General features: G+C 38.4%; 3 protein-coding genes and 1 long non-coding RNA gene across 4 annotated transcripts; 1 reads left to right on the forward strand and 3 right to left on the reverse strand.

Moving 5' to 3' along the window:
• Nucleotides 1-699: 699 nt before the first annotated feature.
• On the reverse strand, nucleotides 700-2,745 carry LOC101900605 (NAD-dependent protein deacetylase Sirt6). Its single transcript, XM_005184039.4, has 4 exons — nucleotides 2,276-2,745; nucleotides 1,512-1,913; nucleotides 1,319-1,442; nucleotides 700-1,253 (listed from the first exon to the last, which is right to left on the reverse strand). Exons 1-4 carry the CDS (start codon nucleotides 2,467-2,469, stop codon nucleotides 909-911), a joined length of 1,065 nt encoding a protein of 354 aa, XP_005184096.1. The 5' UTR covers nucleotides 2,470-2,745; the 3' UTR covers nucleotides 700-908.
• A 3,051-nt stretch (nucleotides 2,746-5,796) lies between these two features.
• On the forward strand, nucleotides 5,797-21,083 carry LOC101899584 (DDB1- and CUL4-associated factor 6). The gene is made up of 4 exons (XM_059129342.1): nucleotides 5,797-5,936; nucleotides 16,510-17,849; nucleotides 17,902-18,500; nucleotides 20,586-21,083. Exons 2-4 carry the CDS (start codon nucleotides 16,559-16,561, stop codon nucleotides 20,838-20,840), a joined length of 2,145 nt encoding a protein of 714 aa, XP_058985325.1. The 5' UTR covers nucleotides 5,797-5,936; nucleotides 16,510-16,558; the 3' UTR covers nucleotides 20,841-21,083.
• On the reverse strand, nucleotides 20,960-21,477 carry LOC131805763 (uncharacterized). The gene is made up of 2 exons (XR_009343817.1): nucleotides 21,116-21,477; nucleotides 20,960-21,034 (listed from the first exon to the last, which is right to left on the reverse strand). It is a non-coding gene; the product is annotated as an uncharacterized LOC131805763 (long non-coding RNA).
• Nucleotides 21,478-21,868: 391 nt separating this feature from the next.
• On the reverse strand, nucleotides 21,869-25,149 carry LOC101899745 (E3 ubiquitin ligase Rnf157). Its single transcript, XM_005184034.4, has 3 exons — nucleotides 24,126-25,149; nucleotides 22,730-24,068; nucleotides 21,869-22,662 (listed from the first exon to the last, which is right to left on the reverse strand). Exons 1-3 carry the CDS (start codon nucleotides 24,927-24,929, stop codon nucleotides 22,490-22,492), a joined length of 2,316 nt encoding a protein of 771 aa, XP_005184091.1. The 5' UTR covers nucleotides 24,930-25,149; the 3' UTR covers nucleotides 21,869-22,489.
• Nucleotides 25,150-25,151: the final 2 nt, after the last annotated feature.

Here is a 25,151-nt window from a genome sequence, read left to right on the forward strand (position 1 = left end):
AGAAATCACACTATCACGCTTGAATTGCATCACGAATAACTTTTTTTCTGAAAAATGCTCACCAAAATGTTTTTGGTTGTCACTGGAATAATTTTAACAGCTGTCGGACGAGTGCCTTAGAAATGGCAGCATCAAATATATCAAAATCAAAAATAATCGGAAAATATTTTCTTGGCATGAAGTGGAAATAGAAATTTCTTTTCTTTGGTGACTTATAGTGAAATTCGACGGAAAATATTTTTGTCTTTGACATCACACTTCTAAAATTATGCTTTGTTGGAGATTTTTTAAAAAACTCCCATAGAGTACGACTTTAAACCTAAAATGTTTATATATATCACTTCCTGGCGTTTAGGTAAGGTTGAGACTCTTGATTCTTATGACAAATAATTTTGTCGACTACTTTGACTTTCTACGATGCCGCTTAAAGGGAGTTTTTAAACATATTTTTGAAAAAGGACCAAATGACGCTTTTGTCGACTTGCTTTACGGTAAAAATTGTCTGGCCAAATTAATCCTCGTGTTTTTGTCTGTAATATTATCTTCGTCAACCACATACCTAAAATCAACGGATTCAAGGGAACTTCAATCGGAAAATTTCAAAACATGTGGATGAAAGGGAAACTTGCCGAAGAAAAAATAAGAAAAAGACAAGAAAATAATCTTCGAATAAGATTTTATTTTGTTAAAATGTATGGGTTTTTATCATTAAAAAATATAACATCAGTTCAATTATGTACTTAAAATTAAAAATAAATCAAATATACATACACATACATTATATAAAGAGAGACATATAACTATAGTATAGTTAGAAAAATGCATACAAAATGAATTTCTCTTAGATAAGAAGACTTTACTCTACACCTAATACTTTATATCATAATTGAGATACGTTTATGCTATGTTTACTTTTCATTTTTCACTTTTCTTTCTATGCCATCGTCACTATCTGCTGCATCTTCAGCTTTGCGCTTCTTTTTGGAGATTACGGGTTCTTTCTTTGTAAAGAATGTAAATTGTGTTTTGCCTGCCTTACGTTGGGCTGATGCAGCTTTCTGTTTGGCATTATACAACTTTTCAATTTCTTTAACTTGTTGCGCGGGAATAGTCCATTCTTGATTATCGTCATTTGGTGACTTGGTGGGATCCTCATCGTGACTGTAGTTGGGTATTTCTAAACCCAAACGTTTGCAAATTTTACTAAGGATATCATCAACATAGGTGTGTATAATAAGATCGGCTTTTTTGTCCTGAAGAACAAGGATACAAAAATTATGAGAAAAGTTCGGCAAGACTTCAAAAGTGTAACACCTACATGTTTGGTTGGTTGCAAATTGCATATAACCAGCTTTCCATTGTGCTTTTTATTTTTTAAGGGTAAATTGCCACTTGGAATGATTTGAAGGGTTGTGCCCAGGGTAATATTTAAATCGGCCAAACTAATATAGAAATATACAAATAATTATTAATAAATGATTGTTAATGGAGCAAATTCCAGTGGAACTTACGTGGAATGCATAAATGCCAAATCTAAGTCCCTTTCGGGCAAATCATGTTCCCAGTCTAAGATATTGTCCAAAAGTATGCCACCACGACATGAACGCCGACAAGCTCCACCACATGGTTTTTGGCCAACAGTTTCGGCAGCCGTCGTCCGAACAAATTGTCGACGACATTTGTTACATTGTTCGATAAACATATTACCATGTAATTCGGATAGATAACGTCGCGCTAAACCCGATTTCAAATGTAGCCCATCAATATTTTGTGAGACAATATATTGGACATAGCCTTTTTCCACCAGGCAACGTAATGCCATATGTGTAACAGTGGGTACAGCATCGTTGAATGATATATTTAAATTAGGCTTCTCACCTTTTTCCTCCAAAGTCCAGACACCTTTGGGACCACTGAAAATGAAAAATTTCGAGTGGTTATGAGTTCCCTATTACACCAAGCTTATGTTTTCCAAATCAGCTATAATTTTACACAAATATATACCAGAACAATTCCCCGGCATTGTACACTAATGCTCTGTTCCAGAACCTGCAAAAATCTACTAGTTTTGCAATTTTCTTCGATATCATAAAGGGAGTATCGGTTATCGTAGTAAAAACTTTTACATTCTTGCAGTTCTGGAACAGACCATAAATAAAAACGTCCACCCCTTCTTTGGGTAACTCCTACTTGCAAAAATTTTGAAAACAAAATCCGGGATAAATACATCAAGCCTCTCTAAATATACCGAGTTTTTCCCCTTAGTTATGCCTACCGAAAATCCGGAATTCCCGCAGTAGTTGATATACCCGCTCCGGTATGTACAACAACATGCTTGGAAGTTTCCAACATTTCAATTATTTGATTGATTTTCTTCTCGATTTCCTCGGCACTATCAAATTTTTCGGCAATGCCCAATACTCCTTTGTTTTCATAGGGTGACAGGCCATCGGCATAATTACAGCTCATTACTATGTTTTTGTTTTCTTTGGAGCAGGTCTGTTTGGTAGCAAAGGAGGTTGGGTATACGGAACGTTGCCAAAAACCCTACTTGTGCCACCCTAAAGTGTGTTTTTCGGTTTCAAAAGAGGCGATTTTAAGTTGACTTATGTAGTCCTCAATGCTTTTTTCCTTTTGATGCCAAGTGGTACTTCGTCCCCAACGAAGCGAATATAAAGGCCAAAAAGCAAATACTTGATAAAAAATAAACAGAAAGCAAAGACTCCGGGTACTCTGTTGTTTACGAATGAGGCATGAGAAAATTGAACACATTCACTAAAAGAGCGCGGAACTAGCTTTTTAATCCATCCATCATTGGCATGTTAGGTGAATTGATAGCATAGAAAATGGAATGAGAGGATTTGATAACGAACTTTCCAGAACTAAAAAAAAATAGTAGGGTAAGTGTACCAGTAGTCGGCACTTTTAGGATTTTCGCGTTTTTAATCGCTCACCATTCTGAGTGGAACTTTTCAATTATTACAAAGTTAATTTATTCAGATTCGAAATTTTGTATAGTTTTTGCAATAATAATTAAAGTTTTAATAACTTAAAACAATGCTTTTTAGCCAGTAGTCGACACCACTTGTCAATTGTCGGTATGGCATGTTCCAACAGTCGGCATACCAATTTTTTTGTAAGAATAATTAATAACAATAATAAATTAATTCAATAAAATATAATATTTTTGTTAAGTTAAACTGATTCGACGTCTTTATTGTACTTTTCTTAAGAATATGGATTGTTGAGGACCTTCACAGACAAAAATTTAATTTTTATTAGAATAATTCATCTTTTCTTAGCGAAATTGTACACAAAGATAGCTGATAATATATTTGAAGTAAACAAAATACATTTAGTTATAATAGTTTCATTTATTTGGGCTTAAAATTAAAAAGTGCCGACTACTGGGACATGCCGAACTTAGGCACACTTACCCTATTTTTTTCTGTCAGTGACAAACCCAAGAAAGATTTTCGCCCTTCTTTTTTGGTTTTTGTGGGTTTTGTAACAAAAAATACAAACGAAAATGTCAGAAAAAAATTATAGGAGGCGGCCCCTAGTTTTGAACAGAAACGTGCTGTTTGTTACAGAAGTACGCCAAAATTGTATGGATAGGATGGGGAATTTATATATGAACTGTTTTTACAAATCAACTTTTAGTTGGCGCATCTTCAAATATTTGCTTGGCATTTTTAAATTTTATTTTACAATTTTTTGATAAAATTTGAATTTATTGGGGTTGCCACAACCAGCATAACTCCTAAAAAATTAAAAAAAAATAATGGTTATGGAAACATTAAAATATCAAAGCTGTTCGGGAATGGACGAGATCTTTCAACATATTTATAAAAAACCAAATTAAAAAGAATACGTTTGAACACGAATGATTCGAGTGAAATCAACTTTTTTTACAGTCTGTAAGTATACATTTCGACAATAAGATGTTATCATGTTTATAATTTTGACTGACTCATGACTGCAAGACTCTACCTTCTTAGTTTTACCACGGTTTAAACGTTTCAGATCGGCAATGATTCACATCTATCAGCTGATGATAATGTGTAATTCCAACTGGGAAAATTTTTCCAATGAGAATTTTCAAAATCTCAGTAACTCAACTGCTACCTATGTCAAAAATTTTAATTTTTTTTTTTCAAATATAAGTAATATTTTTATAAGTTTTCTTAAACGACGACAATCGGAGGTTATTATAATATGTTGGTCTGTTCCAGAACTGCAAGAATGCAATTGCTTTTATTACGATTGTGTGTTTTTCTTTTAACAATTTTTATAAATTTGAATACTTTTTCATTCAAAATTTTCAATTCCAAAATTGGTTTGACCGTTCATTTTCCCTTGACCTTTGTTGACGCGTCTACCTTTATATTGAAAAATGAGCTCGGGGTAAAGCCATTGAAATTCCAAAAAAATCCAGAACTTACACCGCACCAGAAAAAAAATAAACTCAAAAAAGAGTTGCTTCGCTTGGCTTGGTTTTTTTTTGGTTTTCCCCGATGAGAAAATATTATCCGAATATTATCGCGAAAATGTTCTGGAGGGTGTATTAAAGCCTCAAGCACGCAAACCTTTTGACCGCAGATCTTGGACATTTCAACATTACTTAGCACCATCGCACTCAGCATACGCCACCCATGAATGGTTTCAAAATGAGGTTCCTCGTTTCATTTCCAGCGCACAACGGCCACCAACATCTTCGGATACCAATCCGTTGGACTATTGTGTTTGGAGTATTTTGGAAAGCAAGGTTGGCACTAAAAAATACCAAAGTGCCGATCACCCGCAGAGCAACATTCGGACAGCGTGTGACGGTTTCATTGACCGTTTGAAGGCCAATTCTAAAATTTGATGCTATTTCCGATATTTCAATAAAATTTAAAAAAATGTCATTTGATTTTGTTGCAGTTTTTTTTATCTCACCCTGTATGAATAATTGATAGGAATAAAATTTGATACGGGCATCGAAACAACGGTTCGAAACCCTTCCGTTTCAGGACATTTGGAATCGATCTAGAGGGACAGACACCTCTCCATCCATTTGATGCACAGGATAAATATCGAAGAGAACTACCGATTTGGTTTAGAAAACATAGATCGAGTTCGTAGATGAGCAATATTGGTCCAATCCTACTGGTACCTACCTTAACAAAGGTCAAAGGTCCACAATTTCAAAGAAAATAATTTACCTACTACAACAAAAACAGATCATCCAATTTTGTTCAAACTCTTTGCATCCCAATAACCATATCAGTGCTAGGACGATATCAGTCCACTCTCAAGTACCTCCCAAACAAAGGGTCAAAATTTTGAATATATTTATCCCTCATAAAATGCATAATAATCTTCTTATTTAATCTAAAATGCACATATTCCAATATTTTTACAAATACAATGCATGTTTCGGTGTACTCATTGGTACCTCCAACACAAAAGTCGACATTCTGATACATGATGCTTTCCTTTTGGTTTTGTTTTTCTTTGTTGGCAATTAACAAATTTGCCGTGATTATTAGATGTCAAGGCGAAATAAGTTTTTTCGCCTAGAAAAAAAAATTGACATTAAAATTAAAAGATATTTTTTACCAATTCGCTTCCTGGCCGACCTTATGTAGGTCCAGATGGGACGGCGTTTCAAATGGGTTAAAACGAAATGTTAACCATGTTGCCATATCATAAAGTTTTCACATTCTCCATTTCATCCTATTCTAAACAAAAGAATAAAAACGAAATTCTAATCTCTCTCTCTCTTGTTCTCTCCCAACTGTCAAAAGATTATCAGTTTGAATTTTTCTTATTAGTTAAATAAGTTGATAAGTGTTGATGTCGGCAGATAAAAGTGCATAGAAAAAAGTTTTTAAAGAAATCCATTTAAAAGAATAAAAACTTATTTTTGTTTTGTGCAAGTGAAATTTTAGGTAAATTAACATAACATATTAACAATTATAAAAGAACCCACGAAAGATTGCAAGTAATATATAAAAGATAAAAGTAAAAAAACAACAATAAGAAGAAAATAAAAAAAACGTATGCATTATATTTATTGCACTTTATTGATGGGCAATAATAAGCAGGCAAGCAAGGTCCCTTCCCAATGTGTGTACTATAGTTCATATTTTTTTGTATTTCTATCAACATTGAGCCGATACGGAAATTAGCCCAAGTTATGGTCAAATGTAATTTGTAGTTATCTGTTTTGAAAACAAAGAATTCGCAGGCATACGTCACGGAATGTGTGTGCGTAATTTGGCTGGCACTTTGATAGAAAGGTGCTTGTGTGGGTTCTTAGTTGTGGTAACACTACAGGCCCCCCTCTTCAATCGCTGCACATATTTCTTTTTTTATTTAGCTTTTAATTGGTGTCTTTAAGGAGTCCTTAACGAAGGTGGTTCATCAAAATTTGTAAATCTAATATTGTTGTAATATCTCTTGTATTGATTGGTTTTAAAAAGAGCAAGTTGTTGTTCCCCTGCTTTTTTCCTGACGTTGTTGCATTACGCTGTGTGGTCATCACCACCATCATTAGTAGGTTCTTTAGTTTTGGGAGCCCAGCCAATATATTTTTTTTGCTTTCATTCAACCATCCATGTGTTTGGGTGTTTTTTTTTCTTGTCTACCCAAGAAGAGTATTGTGGGTATTCACGTTCCGTCCCTCATTCATTGGTATGACGAAAAACAAATGTTTGTGCTAGGGGGCCTCTACCATAAACAACTTAGTATAAAGCTAGAGAATAATGTAGGCATGTTATTTAAGCAAATGTAATCAAGAAATAAAAAGTACCTATTTCTAATTTGTCATAAATTATGAGGAGGACAATGAAGGAAATTATTCTAACCATGGAACGCGATAAGAAGGTCTTCAAAAACGGATCTTTTATTGGTCTGCAATATATAAGTGATATTATATTTTTGCAGGACCCGTGATAAGCTTTTACTCCCTGGTGGTCTTTTATTTACTGATTGCATTATTTATTTGTTTATTCAATTATTCATTCTATAGGGAACACTTTAGCCTCATAAGGTCATAAAATTGTATTGAGGAAAACTATTAAATGCCTTGAGGTTCCACAATCCAGATTATTTAAATCTTAAACATTTTCAATAATCAAATTTTTTGTTCCCCGTCGAACAAAAAAATATAGAAATGAAGAAAATTGTGCATTTTTAAATATATTCCTTGTACAATCAGAACAATAAATGTGGAATTAACTTCGACATTTTATCACGTACCGTCAGAGCAATAACGTTAGAATTTACAGAAACATTTCCCAAGAGACTCTTGACCAATTTATTATACCCTCAAAGAGAGAGAGAGAGAGTATATATCATTGGATACGATCAAAACGTGCCTCATCAAAATAACGGTTGTAGACCTTAGGTCTCTTTGGACCAAATCCGTTTCAGGACATTTGGAGTCGATCTAACGATGTCCGTCAATCTGTCTGGTTGGCTGGTGCGCACGATAACTCTCGAAGGAAGTATCCGATTTGATTGAAACCTGGGACACCGTAATATTATTATTAAACATATATCGAGTTCGAAGATTGGCAATATCGGTCCACTAATTCTGGTACCTCCCCCAAAAAAACGTCGGAATTTAAAAAAAAAAAAAAAAAATGTTTTACTGCACAGAAAAAGAAAGGGTAATCCATGGTACAATGAATTCAAGGTAGGGCAGAACTACCATATGATTTAATTTTTTTTATTTTTCTGGCTTAATATGTCAACTTCATTTGCTTATGTGTGAGTCTTCTTTTCAATAATAAAAAATTGTTCCAAAATTTTCAAATTAGGGTGTTTTCAAAATTCTTATTGCAACGAATGCATCGACAAAATCTACAGTTTTTGTCGCGAAATAAACCATAAGAGATATATAGAACATGATATTGAAAAGTAATTTTGACCATTCATTCAGTTTTCGCGGTTTTAAATTACTTATTCAAAATAAATGCAACAAGTTGTTTGATTTTTTATTGTTTTGATACTAATTCTGACATTACAAGCCAAACAGGTAGACCTATATACCTGCAATTTTTTTAAAGTTGACCTACCTTCTCTTCATTGTACCATGGGGTAATCCGATGGTTCTCCAACTTTGCAAATCCGAATATTTGCATTAGTGCTGGGTCAAGGGCGAAAATGGACAATATCGGTCCACTCCATCAAGTACCTCCCCCACAAAGGGTTAACATTTTGAATAATTATAACTCTTGTAAAATGTGATGTTAAAGTCTGATTGTCTTTAAATTACACACATCACAATATTTTTATTAACCCATGGCCTGGTGTGAAGATGGCTGGACCATTTCTTTTGGTACCTCCTCCACAAAGGGTCAAAATTTTGGATATCCATGAAACTAATAAAACACGAAATTAACATCCGATTCCATTTAAGCTTGGCACATTTCAATATTTCTATAAATACAGGATCTGTAATAAAGATGGTAGAGATCATGGTACAATGAATTCAAGGTAGGGCAGAACTACCATATGATTTAAATTTTTTTATTTTTCTGGCTTAATATGTCAACTTCATTTACTTATGTGTGTGTCTTCTTTTCAATAATAAAAAATTGTTCAGAAAATATTCAAATTCGGGCGTTTTCGAAATGCTTATTGCAACGAATGCATCGACAAAATCATCGACAATCCCACGGCAGCGGGTTCTACGATACCGGATTGACCCGAAACAACAAGTTTCCTGTTTCGGCCAGCGGCTGCCAACCCAGTATGTACATGTTTGTGTTTGTTTATTTTTCTGCATTGGGAGCAGCATATCCCGGAATGCTTGCTCCGGATTTTATTGGTCCGTGCCGGGATTGAGGAAAACCCCGGACCTTGGTTCTGCTCGGTTTGTCAGAACGTCATCCACCACAGATCTGTCTCGGTGCGATGTAATGGATGCAGAGAGTGGGTGCACTTCAAGAACTGTTCCGGATTAAGGCGTTTGCGAGACTACAGCGAAAGGGATTATGTTGCGACTTGCTGCAGTAACGTAGTCCCCAGCGAGTCCTCTTCTTCGTCGTCCTCGTCAGAGACGTCGTCGGAGTATGGCACTCCACCGCAGTCTCCAGAACAGCAACCAACACCGCAGCACCTAACGCCACATGTTGCTGTTCCAACTCCGGATTGTGCATCATTCTTGCAATTCAATTGCAACGGACTTCGAGGCAAAATAGATGAGATAGTGGAATTTATGAGTCGGAGGAATATTAAGATCGCAGCGGTGCAGGAAACCAAGCTGAATGAAAATTGCAGCCTACAACGTTGTTATGGTTACAACGTACTAAGGAAGGATCGCACCAGAAGTGGAGGTGGGGGATTAGCGTTCCTGTTACACCATTCTGTTCAGTACAGACCTATCTCGCTTGAGCTAGTCTCTAGTGACCCATACATGGAATGTATGGGGGTAGCAGTCAAGTGTGGAACTGCCGAGGTAGAGGTGCTTAATGTGTATATCCCGCCGATTAATAGCTGTGAACCACGTTATTTGCCTGATATTAGCCCATTATTGGTAGGCAATAACCGCCTGGTACTAGGGGATTTTAATGCCCACCATGAGTTGTGGCATTCCGTCCTAGGTAATGACCAGAGGGGATCAGCGCTGGCAGAGCAGATTGACTGCTCCACATTCTGCACGGTTAACGAGGATGCCCCCACCCGAATAAGAGGAGAGTGTCACAGTTCGCCAGATTTAACCATAGTGTCACCCGGTCTGATAAATGACGTGACTTGGCAACCCGTCATTTCTCTTGGCTCAGACCATCTCCCGATAATCGTCTCCATAAGCAGGTCGCCCGATTTCATAACCTCTGAACGCCGCACTTTCCTTAACCATGGGAAAGCTCACTGGCCAGAGTTCAGAGAATTCACCAACCGCCGCTTCAGAGAACTGCCCAACCCTTCTGATGTTCGGGTAGCAGAAAGGATTTTCCGAAACATCATCAGAGCTGCAGCCGCTCGCTATATACCTGCTGGTCGAATACCCGAGATAAGACCAAACTTCCCAGCAGAGGCAGCGGGATTAGCAAACGAGCGTGATGATCTCCGTCGTACCAACCCTACTGATCCTAGAATCAGTGATTTGACAGTGGAAGTCAACCGGTTGGTGCAGGAGCATAAGAGGAAAAAGTGGCTAGACCATCTGAAGTGCTGCAACATTGGAACCGATATGAGTAAGCTGTGGGTAACGGTTAAGTCGCTCTCGAACCCTGGAAAAAAGGATGATAGGACCTCAGTCACTTTTAACGACGTAACGGTGACTGATCCGAAGAGGTGCGCGGAATATTTTAACCGACAATTTGTCGAGCACCCCGAGAGTGATAGGGCGAAGCGAAGAGTACTACGTCGTATCAGATCTCTTCCCGCCGAGGAGGAACCACCACAGTTTACGATGGGTGATGTTGCAAATGTCATCCGTAACGCTAAGTCATCCAAAGCGTTGGGCCCGGACGGAATCTCAATGGTAATGTTGAAGCAGCTGGATACGCCGGGAGTCGAGTACTTAACAAAAGTTCTCAATTTGTCGCTAGCCACCTACATAGTGCCCGAAACCTGGAAAATGGGCCGGGTGGTCCCGCTACTGAAGCCAGGCAAGGATGCCAGTAAAGGCGAATCGTACAGGCCGATTTCGCTTTTGTCGCCAGTAGCAAAGACTCTTGAGGCTTTACTCCTCCCCAGCATTAGAGGAAGCTATGCAGTTGCCAACCACCAGCATGGATTCCGTCCACAACATAGTACCACAACAGCATTACACGCCATTTCCACACATATTAGTAGAGGACTAAACCAGAACAGGCCGTGTGACAGAACAGTGTTGGTAGCCCTTGACCTATCAAAGGCATTTGATACGGTCAATCATGCCACACTGTTTGAGGACGTACAGAGAACTACCCTCCGGCCAAGTTTGAAACGTTGGATAATCAACTATATGTGTGGACGCCAGTCGTACGTGGAATTCCGGAACAAGAAGTCCAAAGCCCGTAGAGTGAAACAGGGAGTTCCCCAAGGTGGGGTGATATCTCCGGAACTGTTTAACCTCTACCTTTCCGGAATTCCTCGCCCTCCAGACGGCATTGAGATCGTAACGTATGCGGATGATTGTACGATCATGGCGTCGGGTCCAGTGGTCGATGACATATGCGAAAGGTTGAACCCCTATCTCGCGGAGCTTGCCGCATACTTCCACGCGAGGAATATGAAAATATCCGCCACGAAATCAACGGCCACACTCTTTACCACATGGTCTGCGGAGATGAGAACACAGCTGAATGTTCAGGTCGAGGGGAATTTAATACCGACCACGAACTACCCCAAGATTCTTGGGGTAACGTTCGACAGCATGTTCAAGTCGTCCGCGCAAGCCACAGCTATCTGCGACAAGATGAAAAGTAGGAACAAGGTCCTCAAGGCGCTAGCCGGCAGCTCTTGGGGTGCGGACAAAGAAACCTTGTTGACCTCTTATAACGCGATAGGTCGGTCTGTGGTCAACTATGCGGCTCCAGTGTGGTCTGCGAATACTAGTGCTACGCAGTGGAAGAATATCCAGACCTGCCAGAACGCTGCCCTGAGAACTGCGACAGGGTGCCTCCTCATGACACCAGTGGACCATCTACATGAGGAGGCGAAAGTCCTTCCCTTACGTCAGCATAATCATATGCTTTCGTTGCAGTACCTGCTTGGGTGTTACCGTGAGAGCCATCCCAACCATCACATGGTGGATAACTCTCCCCCACCCAGGCGTGTCAGGAAGGACATACATGATCTAGAGAGGGAGGTCCAGCGCTACAAGAGAGAGCCTCTAGATCAAGAAGCCTATCAGGCAGGTCTGAGTGGCATTCACACCGATGCAGTCGCGGATGCTATTAGCAGTTACAAAGTGAATGCCGTCCTCGGAGTCCACCCCCCATCCATTGCAGCCGAAGAACGTCAGCTGCCTAGACAAACCAGGGTAGTTTTGGCGCAATTACGTTCAGGATGGTGTAGTCGCCTCAATTCGTATTGGGCACGAATTGATGAAGATGTGCGTGACGCCTGCCCGGCGTGTGATACAGGCCCGCACAATACGCTACACCTTTTTAATTGCTCAGCCAAACCTACCCAACTCACTCCAGAGGATCTCTGGCTACAGCCCGTTAAAGTAGCCGAATTTCTAAACCTGGAGCTGGAACCAGATTAGCAGAACACAAACACACACATGTACTACTGCTACAACAACAACAACAACAACAACAGTTTTTGTCGCGAAATAAACCATAAGAGATATATAGAACATGATATTGAAAAGAAATTTTGACCATTCATTCAGTTTTCGCGGTTTTAAATTATTTATTCAAAATCAATGCAACAAGTTGTTTGCTTTTTTATTGTTTTGATAGCAATTCTGACATTACAAGCCAAACAGGTAGACCTCTATACTTGAAATTTTTTCAAAGTTGACCTACCTTCTCTTCATTGTACCATGGTAGAGATGTGGTCATTCCATCTGAAACCTCCCCCACAAAGGGTCAACGTTTTGAATAAACAAAAAGATTATAAAATCGGAAATAAGCAACCGGTTCTCTTCATATTACAGACATTCCAATATTTTTATTAACCCAAGGTCTGGTATGAAGATGAAATATATTGGTCCACTCCTTCTGGTACCTCCCCCACAAAGGGTCAAAATTTTGAATGTCCATGAAGCTAATTAAACGCAAATTAACATCCCTTACCATTCAGACTTAGTACATCTCAACATTTGCATGTACACAAGATCTGTTATAAAAATGGTAGTGATGGGTCCATTCCTTCAGGTACCTCCCCAACAAAGAGTAAAGTTTTGAATAACAAAAACGATCATAAGATCCGAAATAAGCATCCGGTTCTCTTCAAATTGCACACATCAAAATATTTTTAATAACGTAAGGTCTGGTGTGAAGATGGAATATATCGGTCCACTCCTCTGGTACCTCCTCCACAAAGGGTCAAAATTTTGAATATCCATGAAACTCATAAAACACGAAATTATTACTCGATGCCATTCAGACTGAGCACATCTCAATATTTCTATCAACACAAGATCTGTTATAAAGATGGTAGAGATGGGACAATTTTTTCTGGTACCTGCCCCACAAAGAGTCAACATTTTGAATACCCATGAAGCTCAAATTAACACCCGATGCCATTCGGACTTGGCACATCTCTATATTTCTATCAACACAAGATCTGTTAGAGGTGGGACCATTTTTTCTGGTGCCTCCCCCATTTAAGGTTCAAGATTTTTAAAAAACAAAACGGTTAAAAAAAAAAGCGAAATAAGCATCCTTTTATTCTTCAAATTTCAAACAGACAAACATTGTTGCTAACACAAGATCTGTTGTGAAGATGATATATATCTGCGAAACCCTTCTGGTAGCTTACCCACAAGGGGTCACAATTTTTAATACTTTCATCTGTCATAACTTGCGAAACAAGTCCGCAATTCCTTACAACTTACTATATCAACATATTTCTCTCAGGCAGAAATCTGAGATGAATATGAAATTTATGATTTCGCATAAAATTGGATATAAATGTTCGATTTTCTTGTAATTTTGCACATACCAATATATTTATTTGTATTAGATGATGTATGAAACTGGAATACTTCGGTCGACTATATCACATATCTCATATAAAGTGGAGGAAGTCAAAACCTGAATGATCATAACAGAAGTGAAAATAAATTTAAATAATCGAACATCTGTCGGCAAAACCGACTGATATTTTTTAGCTTGTTTTTTATACTCGTATATATGATTTTCTTGGGTTCAGGTAAGATGTAGACTCTTAACGGCTTCTATGACCTATAGTAGAATTGCATGACAAATATTTTTGTAGAATATTTTGACTTGTTATCATCCCGTTTAAAGGTATTTTTATACCCTACAACACTTTGTGTTGGGGGTATTATAAGTTTGATTGGGCCAAAAATTATGTAACACCTCGAAATATTGGTTTCCCACATAGGAAAGTATATATGGATCTTCCTATCTCGCCGAGCTGAGTCGATCTAGCTATGTATGTCCGTCCGTCTGTCCATGTTAATTTGTAATCACTCTACAGGTCGCAATTATGGCCCGATCTTCACGTAATTTAGAATGGAGGTGGGGTTAAGGTCAGAATATAACCCTATTTCTTTTGAAGATGATCGCACAATATTTAGGGGTCGAAATGGACCAAAAACTGAAAAAATCCTGATTTTGCAGTTGCTCTACAGGTCGCTTCGGGCTGGGCCTTCCAATTTTGATGGTCATCGGGTAATATTTAGTGGGTGAAAAGACTATAACATTTGTGTTAAATAAAAGTCAAATTTCCATTAAACCGCGAATACTTTTAGTCCCGGCGAAATCATAAATAGACGAACAGGTCAATTCTGACCGTTACGTAGATGCCGATAATAAATATATCGGATATATATAGCGAAATATATACAATGTATATATACATAGGAAGGGGATGTTAGATAGAATGCTTATATCTCAAGAATGGCTGGACCGATTTTGACAAATTTTGTCAATTCAGAATGCCCTCTTGACATAAAAGTATAAAATTTAAAAAAAATCGCATAAAAATAAGTCCAAAATGATGTTAATATAGATTTTGTAGTATTTTGTGTCTTTTTTTTTATTTTTTTCGTATTTTTTATCGCATGCGATTTTTTTAATTTGACTTATAATATTAAGGTGCACATTTTGTAATATTTTTCCACCTTACAACACAGGTTTGGGATATTATATACAGATTGCAATTATCGTCTGATCCTCACGAAAAGGGTTAGGCTCAGAAGCTAGGCCTATTGTTTTCAAAGATGTTCGCAGCATATTTAGGGGTTGAAATGGACCAACATCTAAAAATCTTCCTGATTTTGCAGCCGTTATAAAGGTCATAAATAGAAACCAAAGGACAAGAAACCTCGCATGAAGTTAGAGTTTAGGACAGCGGGTAGAATGGACCACTACTTTTGTGTGAAAAATACCAACATTACTTACAGGCGATAGCCGAAATACACAACATGCGAACTTCTGCCATTTTTGTTGATTTCGTTGACGAATATAGCCAAATATCGTAGACAAGAAGATCGTATAGAAGAGTCTAAATTTGGAGATACAGAGGGGCCTCTTGCTTTTGGAGATGATCGCAAAATACGACGGAGTGCGTAAATATTGGGCAAATGTCCCTGGTTAAAATGCTAAGGGTAATATCTGGGCAGTGCTCCGTCACATAATTTCAAAAGCGAAATCTTCCAAAATGGATTTGGTCATAAGGGGGCTTCTAACATATTGTAGTGTTGTAGGGTATCACATGGTCGGCCCCGCACGACTATAGCCTTTGCTTACTTGTTAACCATATTTTTAAAAAATTACCAAAAGTCAATTTTTTACTATATTTTCAAAATAGGACCAAAAAGTCCCCTTTGGTGATGTGTTTGACAAACATAAACATCATATTGTTATCAGCATTACCTAAAATACAAGGATTTAAAGGAATCTTAATCTTTGTTGTGTTTTTTTTTTCAAGACATTTTTCTCAATGTTTCCTGGAGGATTTTTTAAAAATATTTTTAAATCAAGGGTCTCAATTCTGATTTCTTATATATTTTTTCGGTGGTCCTGATCAGAGCAATAATTGTGGAATTTCAAAAATATTTTTCAATTTTATTTCATTTGGTTGATTCCTTATCTAGCCACATATACCTTTGAGATAAAGACACATTTATGTAGTATATCCAAGAGATTTAGTAAAAATAGTATTCCATGTCCAAGATGAAGATGCCTTTTGTTTATCTTGGGCGTTATCAGTAAACCGCTTCTTCAAACATTTGTATTTAGCGAATAAAAAAAAACTAAAAAAAATATTTCATAAAATAATTAAGAGCACTCATGAACCTGCCTCAATACGGCCAAGGAAAATTACAATAAAATGCGCGTGTTCCTTCACTTCTAGGACACATTCTTGTCATGTCAGTTCTCCCTCAAGTCTGTTTCCTTATCATTTGATATCTAATCAAAGGAAACTCTGTTTAGTTTATATTTGGGTTTTTTTTGCGAATCAGCATGAAGTTTCTTTGCTTTGGTTTTGGACATTTTTGAGAATAGGCGGATTTCACTTTCACCGAAATGTTGATAACAATGTTTACATATTTTTGTTGTTGATTTATGGCCCCCCAAATGTCTACAAAGGTTAATATTATAAACAATAACTTTTGCAGCTCAGCTAATTTGGATTCGGAGATAAAGTTTCGTTGCAATATGTGAAGAATATATTCCGTAAGAAATTTTCATTTTGGAAACGATGTATTCCTCTGGGAACTAATTTTCTGAAACTTTTTCGATCATAGGAACACCAATATTGCTGGAAAGATTATTCAGAATTGATATTTCCAAATTCTAAGAACTTTACGCTTCACGAACTTATTGAAAAAAAAACGCTTCTTAAAATTTATTAATTTCATAATTTTTTTCGTTGCAGCTCATTTGTGAAAACACCCAAAGCCTCACCCTTTGAACGGGCGGGAGAAATGTCACGCGACACACTCTCCAGGGATAGTGTGTTTCGCACGATATTACAACGCGACCGCTATAATCCACATGTGATACGGAAAAATCTAATTGCCAGTACCAAAGACTCACTGGACTATGTGCAACGTTTGGGTCTTATGTGTCGTTTGCCCATACATTCGGGCTGTGTCAATACGGTACATTGGAATAATACGGGTGAATATTTAATAAGCGGTTCGGATGATCAATTTGTGGCCGTCACAAATCCCAACAATCAACAGGTCCTACTCAAATATAAGACGGCACATCGTGCGAATATATTCAGTGCACGATTTATGCCACAGAGCAATGATCAGGCCATTGTTTCGTGTTCCGGAGATGGCATTGTCTTGCACACCGAACTCTTGGCGCCATACATCAGGAGACGTCAGGGTTCCGACGAACCCATGCCGTCGGTGTATGAACGCATCTCGGATAATGACAGCAATGTTGGTTGGTTCAGCTGCCACAAGAGTGGTACCACCTATGAGGTAATGACAGTTCCTACAGAGCCCCGCACATTTATGAGCTGTGGCGAGGATGGCACCGTACGGCTATTTGATCTACGCAAAATCTCCAGCTGTCACAAGACCTGTTGCAAGGACAACATTTTCATATTCAGTCCATCGGCTGTGAATGCCATGGACTTGGCGCCGATCAGTTGTAATTATGTGGCTGTTGGCAGTTCCGATGCCGTTGTGCGCATCTATGATCGTCGTTATTTATCTGTGATCGATTTTAGTGATAGTTCCATACCAACGACAGAACGCCATACGCGTCCCGTTAAAGCTTATCCCATACCACTGCCCACAAATCGCCAGTTTCGTATCACCTGTGTACGTTACAGTCCTGACGAGTCTGAGCTCTTAGTTAGTTACTCATCGGAATATTTATATTTGTTTGATTTGAAAAATGAGGGTGTCGACATCAATGACCTGTCCAAGAAGGGACGTTTTCTGAATCGTGAGAGTACACCGCCACCAACAATGACGGCGGAGCAGGTTACACGGAGGCTAAGATTGAGGGGTGATTGGTCGGACACGGGGCCCGATGCAAGGCCGGAACGTGAAGTCAGTGGTAGGGGGGAGGTGGGCCAGGTAAGGCCTCAGCTACAGGCCAATATAATGAGTCGCATGACAGAGGTTATATCACGCATGCTAAATGATCCCAGGACCCGCATGGGCTTGACAAGTCAAATGCAGGAGACACTGAGAGAGACTTCCCAGGAGGGCAATGAAAGTTTGGTAATGGATAGCAGAGATAATGTTGAAGGTAAGTGTCAATTTTTTTGCTTTTGAATTGTTTTTTAATTTTTTTTTCACAGAATCCCGTCCCTCAACATCCTCGGCATGGCGCCGGGCGGCCGCCAGTACCTTGGCTGCAAATCACTCATCATCTGTGGATACCCAAGACTCGCTGCCGAATTCAGCGACAGCAGCCAGCACTCACAGTCACAGTGTCGATGATATTGAAATGTCCGATCCAACATCTTCGACAAATCAAGACACCACCACCAACAGCAGCACGACCAACACCAACTCCGCAACTGATACCGATTTCCAAGATGATTCGGCTTCATTAAATCAAGAACTAGCCGATTTGGAAATGGAAACTAAAGAGGCAATATTCGATTATTTACGCATGAAATATACGGGTCATCGCAATGCCCGTACCATGATCAAGGAAGCCACATTCTGGGGCAACAACTATGTGATGTCGGGTTCAGATTGTGGTCACATTTTCACATGGGACCGCCGTACGGGGAAATTGGTGATGTTAATGCAGGCCGATCAACATGTGGTGAATTGTTTGCAACCACATCCGGAGCTGCCATATTTGGCATCATCGGGCATCGATTATGATGTGAAAATCTGGGCACCCATACTCAAGGAGAAAAATTTCAACGAGGAAGAGGCTGAAGATGTAAGTGGGGTCCATAGATGAGAATCGGATAGTCAATTATATATCCATTAGATAAAATGCGGTTTAGCCCCCCAGCTCTTTTCTATAGAGTTCTTGCAAGAGTAGAGTGCGATGGAGTCCCTCTTCCAATTTTATTTTTGGCCGAGAACAGTACCGAGATACTTGCTTTTCGAAGATAGGCTTAACGTGACTCCATCCAAAGTTGGTCCAAAGAATCTGATTGGCTTAAAATTTTTGAATGGAAAAAATATTTGCTCTGTTCCAGAACCTACAGGAATCTACTAGTTTTGAAATTTTTTCGATATCATGAAGGGAAAATCGGTTATCGTCGTAAAAACTTTTACATTCTTGCAGTTCTGGTACAGACCAATTTTTCGATATGAATTTCGACACTGGTGATTAACTTCAATATTCAAAGTTTGTACTATTTTTATAACCTCAGTCATATGGCTAGAGAGGGTATATATCATTTGATAACGAAATAACGGTTTTACACCCTAGGTCTCTTTGGACCAAATCCGTTTCAGGACATTTGGAGTCGATCTAGCGGTGTCCGTCCCCCCGTCTGCCTGTCTGGCTTGTGCGCACGATAACTCTCGAAGGGAGTATCCGATTTGATCCAAACTTGGTACATCGTAATTTTATTGTCAAACTTAGATCGAGTTTGGAGATGGGCAATATAGGTCCACCCCTTCTAGTACCTCTCCCATAAAATGTCAACATTTTCAAAGAAAATAATTTACTGCGCAGAAAGATTTCCGATTTTGTGCAATTTTTGCAAATCCCAATATTTTTGTCGATGCTAAGGCAGGTGCGAAAATGGACAATAACGGCCGACTCCATTGAGTACCTCCCCCATAGAGGGTCAAAATTTTGAATAATTATAACTCTTATAAAATGTGATGTAAGAGTCCGATTGTCTTCAAATTCCATCCATCACAATATTTTTATTAACACTCAGTCCACTCCTTCTGGTACCTCCCCCACAAAGGGTCAAAATTTTGAATATTCATGAAGCTCATAAAACGCGAAATTAACGTCCGATTCCATTCAAAATTGACACATCTCAATATGTCTATCAACACAATGTCTGTTATAAAGATGATAGAGATCGCACCATTCCTTCTGGTACCTCCCCCACATAGGGTCAACATTTTGAGTAACGAAAACGATCTTAAAATCCGAAAAAGCTTCCGATTCTCTTCAAATTACACACATTACAATATTTTTATTAACCCAAGGTCTGGTGTGAAGATGGTATGTATCGGTCCACTCCTTCTGGTACCTCCCCCACAAAGGGTCAATCTTTTGAATATCTACGAAGCTCATAAATACGAAATTAACATCCGATTCCATTCAGACTCGGCAAATCACAATAGTTCTATCAACACAAAGTCTGTTATAAAGATGGTATAGATCGGACCATTGCTTCTGGTACCTCCATCACAAAGGGTCAAAATTTTGAATAACCAAAACGATCATAAAACCCGAAATAAGATTACGGTTCTCTTTAAATTACACATATCACAATATTTTTATTATCCGAAGGTCTGGTGTGAAGATGGTCAACATTTTGAATATCTACGAAGCTCATAAATACGAAATTAACATCCGATTCCATTCAGACTCGGCACATCTCAATATTTCCATCAACATAAGATCTGTTATAAATATGGTAGAGATCGCACCATTTCTTCTGGTACCTCCCCTACAAAGGGTCGAAATTTTGAATAACCAAATCGACCAGAAAAACCGAAAAAAGCATCCGGTTCTCTTCAAATTACACAAATCACAATATTTTTATTAACCCAAGGTTAAATATTGGGCAACTGCTTCGAAACCTCCTCCATAAAGGGTCAACAGTTTCAATAATCATAACTCAAGGCTGGGGGCATACATCTGTCGGTAGAACCGACTGATACTATTTTATTTGTTTTCCATATCGAGTGGTAGAAATTGGCCCCAGAAAATTTCATGGTTGGGATATATAGTCGTATCCCTGCGTATGAAAGCTATATTTGTTCACAATACTTTCCACATAACTTCCATAACTAATGTTAAATTGTTTTTCCGCCCTTCTTCCAGCTAATGAAACGTAATGCCATCATGTTGGAACAGACCAAAGATACAATTACTGTACCGGCTGCTTTTATGATACGTATGCTGGCCTGTATACATTCGCTGAGAAATCGTGAGCGGAATCAAAATTCCAATGATACTTCGACAGCCAATGGCAATGACAATGAAACGACGAGGACGAGCACAACAACAACAACGGGTGATAACAGCACAGGAAACAATGGCAATAACTCAAATCCCGAGGATGAAGAAAATAATTAATTTAATTTCACATGGATTGATTCTCAATATTTGAGGAAATTCAATCCCAAAAAGCGTTAAATGTATAAGAGGAGTACTATGGCTAATGGTGCTTTAAGGAAAAAAAAAACAACAATAAATAAATGAAATTATTTATGGATTTTAATTAAAAATTATTAGAATAAAATAATGTAAATTTATGCTAGATGAAAATTCTGAAAAGAAACAGGAAAAATAAAAGGAGACTATTATTTTAAAATATAAGTTTTTAGTTTTAATGAATGGGGAAAACTTACGGTAGGTTAGTTTGGAGGATGTGTAGTTGCAATTGAGATTGTAACTACCTTTCTAGCTAGGAAATCTTTTGGTCCACTGTGATCATTGCGAGTGAGGAAAAAACCAGTAAGGCAAGGTCAAAAGTCGGGCGGCCCGACTATATGATACCCAACAACACTATGCGTATTTAGTAGAGCTCCCGTAAAAAAAAAAAACGGAAAATGACCGTAAAATCGGATGGAAATGTATATCGAAGGTATATAAAAATCTTCAAACCGGATAAAGATATATATGGGAGCTGTATTCAAATCTGAACCGATCTCGATAAAATTTGGCAGAGGTATTTTCAAGCTGTATCTGATGTCCGTTATCAAATGTCATTGTTGTGTCATTGTGTCATGTCATTGTTGTCATATTATACATGTGAGGGATCTAAAACCACAAATCGGTTGAAACATGTATATGGGAGCTACAGCTGTGTCTGAACCGATTGTCACCAAAAGTTCATGTACTTGCTTTTGGGTTGAATTCCGTCGGAAGGGCCAAAATTCCGATCATTTGGACTGATATTAGCCATTTGGCGCACAATAAACCCGAAATCGGTTGAAGATATATGGGAGCTATATCTACATTTGAACCGATTCTTATCGATTTCAATAACGTTTTTCTTTGGTTTCAGTTTTTTCATCTCACCCTGCATATAGTAATAGTCACATTTTCTGGCCATTCTGAAGGTTTCTTCTAAAGAAGATGTAAAATCAAATACCAAAATATATATTTATCTTGGAGTATATTTTATTATTATCATTATTATTTTTATCTAAATTTAGAAAAAGGATAAGCAGAGTTTATGTTTAGATTTAATTCTGCTTAAATTCTTATTGAAATGCTAGTTTATTTTCTAGAAAATTTTTAAAATACAAAATTATACTTCCCATACCAATTACATAAAACATATATATATCTAATTTTTCAACCACTTTGGGTATAATTTCATAAATTATAACAAATATTATTTAAAAAATAAAACATACGAAGCGGAGCATTATCCAGAGCTAATTACAATTTGGAAAATAAATATGCTAAAAACTCCTACGTTGAGCAATTATTTTTCTTGACAAAAAAAAGCAAAGCTGGGTCGTTTGAAATGGAATTACTGCCCAGGAGCAGAAACCCTTGGGAAAAGTTATTCGAGTTTTATTTTCTTTTTGGATCGCCTACCAACATTTCTGTTTGTTATACTATAAATAATATTGCATGTTAACGAAAATCAAAAAAACTCCGCTCCTCTATTATTAACAAAAATCGAATAAAAATAAATACACAAATACTTATCTGTATAAACATCTTGGATATAGTGTACTTATGGAGTATACATATAATTATAATTCATCTTAAACATTAACGGCATTCTGCAATGATGTCTTGTCATCGACAATAATATTTGCCACCGCTGCTGTATTGGTATTCGAACTCAAGAGTTGTTTGGTCGATGAGCTTGATGAATAGCTATCACTGGAACTACGTGTGGATGCCGAAGTGGCACTTACAGGGCTGTCCAGCATATCTGGAAATAAAACACACATATTAACATCACAATAATATGGCTTCTTTAAAAAACTCGTCGTACTTACCTGGTAAAGAACTAACATTATTGCCTTTTAGATCCACGGCTCCCATGGAGCTGGCATTGGATGCAACACCGGTTGCCCCTGAGCCCACAATATTACCCACAGAGGTGGATTTCTTATGTAAATTCTTTTTGGCCAAAGAATTCTTTAGCTTTTCTCCAGCACCAGACAGAGTTTTGGATTTTTCAGGGCACAGGGGACTTAAAATGCAATTTTGAGGATCTTCAGGAGTGTAATAATCAGAATCTTCGGTTACCCCAACTGATGCCGCTGCTGCTGAAACCACTGTTACAGCAGCTGGTAGTGGTGGTATAACACCCGGAGTTGAACCCTCCCCTCCAATCACCTTTTCATTATTGGCCTTTTTGTGTTTTTTAAATGAGTTAGTTTTTCTTCCCTTGAATTCCACAGTGGGTTCTGATGCAATCATGGAATTATCTTCTGTATGCTCCTCCTCGTCACCATCCTCATTGTCTGAGGTATTGGCCAAAGTTTTTGCCAATTGTGGTGGTATGGGTTTACATTTGCTGCCAGGCGAAAGCAACGGTGATAGTTTTTCATTTTCACTATCGTCATCCGCTTCATCATGCATTGAAGTTGCTGTCGAAGTCATTTCTGGATTTGGTGTTGTTTTGGAATGTCTTTTATGCGATGACTTGGGAACTTTCAGGCTATGACGTTCATTGACAATTTGCAGTTTATCTTGTGAAGAACGTTTATCCAACGATTTATCAGACATTGCTCCGCCATTGGGATCCTCGGGATTATCCTTGTTTGCTGTTGCATTACCACTGGCATTATTTGTCATTGTAGACATTTCTGTGGAATTTGTAGAAGTTGAGGCATTCTTTTTACCCTTCGAACGCCGCTGCGAAGATGGCTTGTACGGTGATGTGGCCTTGTGATGTTCATTGGCAGTACCATTTACCACAGCACCCACACTGCTGCCATCTAACATATCATTGCCATCGCCCACTCCACGACGGGTACCCACGTATTGGGGTGGACCATTCAAGGCCTCTATCAAAGAGACTGGTATAAATCCGGGTGGTACTTGATGCTCACAGGGCAAAGGCTCACCAGCTGCCGAGGTGGGGGTATTCTGATGCAAGACATGATTATTGACACCTTTTTGAACGGCCCGTATTTGCAAAAGGGCCCGGAATGGAGCACGACAAATGGGACAACAATTGGCCTGATAGCGCAAAGAATCTGCACAGGCATAACACAAACACAAGTGGCGACAGGGCAAAATAAGCGTGTCTCGAGTTTCACTCATGCAAATAACACATTCACTGCCATGGTCATCCAAATCCTCATCAATAGAACTTTTATTGATGGCCTGAAAAAGAAGCACATTATTTATGGTTCCCATACTGCATACATGAGTCACACCTACCTTGTTTTCAATGCCATAAATCTCCTGCAACAGATAACACAAGCCATCCACAAATATTTTTTGCTTTAGTGCCCTCAGAACATAGCTATTGCTATCAGGATGATGATCAATGACACAAATAGTTGTGTGAGATTGGCGACAATCCTCGTTCCCCTCCTCCACCACACAATGAATAGCCACGGGATATTGCTCTTTGCCCGGATTATATATCAAATCATCTTCCGGTATCAATTGGGGATTGAAAACATGACTGGGCTGGGAAAAGAATTGATTGATACCCTTCTCATAGTGATATGTTTCCGAAGTCAAGCCATCACGTGGTGTCAAGGTCACACCACTTGGACTAACTTCTTCACTGCAAAAATAATAGATTGTAATGGCGCATCTGGCATCCGAATCGAAAGTAAACTCAATATTATAGAGACATGGTGGTGTATCCAATTGGGCTCCACTCAAACAATTGCCATCAGCCTGATCGCCCTCGGCTTGTTTCTCTTTGTTGACTTTTACAAAACGCACCGATTCCTTGCGTATATTTACCAAACTTTTCAAAGTCTTCGTTGGCTCATTTGCCTGGGGCGGTGGATAGGGAAAGGCCGTGGGACGATTTCCCAAGAAATTCAAATCGGCATTTTCACCAAATAAATACGACTCCGGTTGGGGTGTATCGAAACGTTCACCGCCCATTATGAAGTGACTGCCAAAGAAATTATTACCCGACCTCGGAGGATATTTATAGGCGTGAGTGTTGGCATTTTGTTCGGCCTCCACTTCATTTTGTTGGCGACTTGTAAATGCACCCATATCGATGTTTTTGCTTGCAATAATCGATGGTAAAAAATAACTTTTTCTGCTACTTTCCTAGTTTTCCACTTCGACTGAATAGTTAGTCATTAGGGTAATTAATTACACTACCTTTTTGCAATATATTCTTTCGATTAAACTATTATTTAGCCATCGCGAAGGGAGACGTTTGTTTTTTTTTTCAAGAAAATCAGAAAATTTTCAATAATCCTCTCTATTCCA

Source organism: Musca domestica, unplaced genomic scaffold (assembly GCF_030504385.1).
Source record: "Musca domestica strain aabys unplaced genomic scaffold, Musca_domestica.polishedcontigs.V.1.1 60, whole genome shotgun sequence".
Lineage (NCBI taxonomy): Eukaryota > Metazoa > Arthropoda > Insecta > Diptera > Muscidae > Musca > Musca domestica.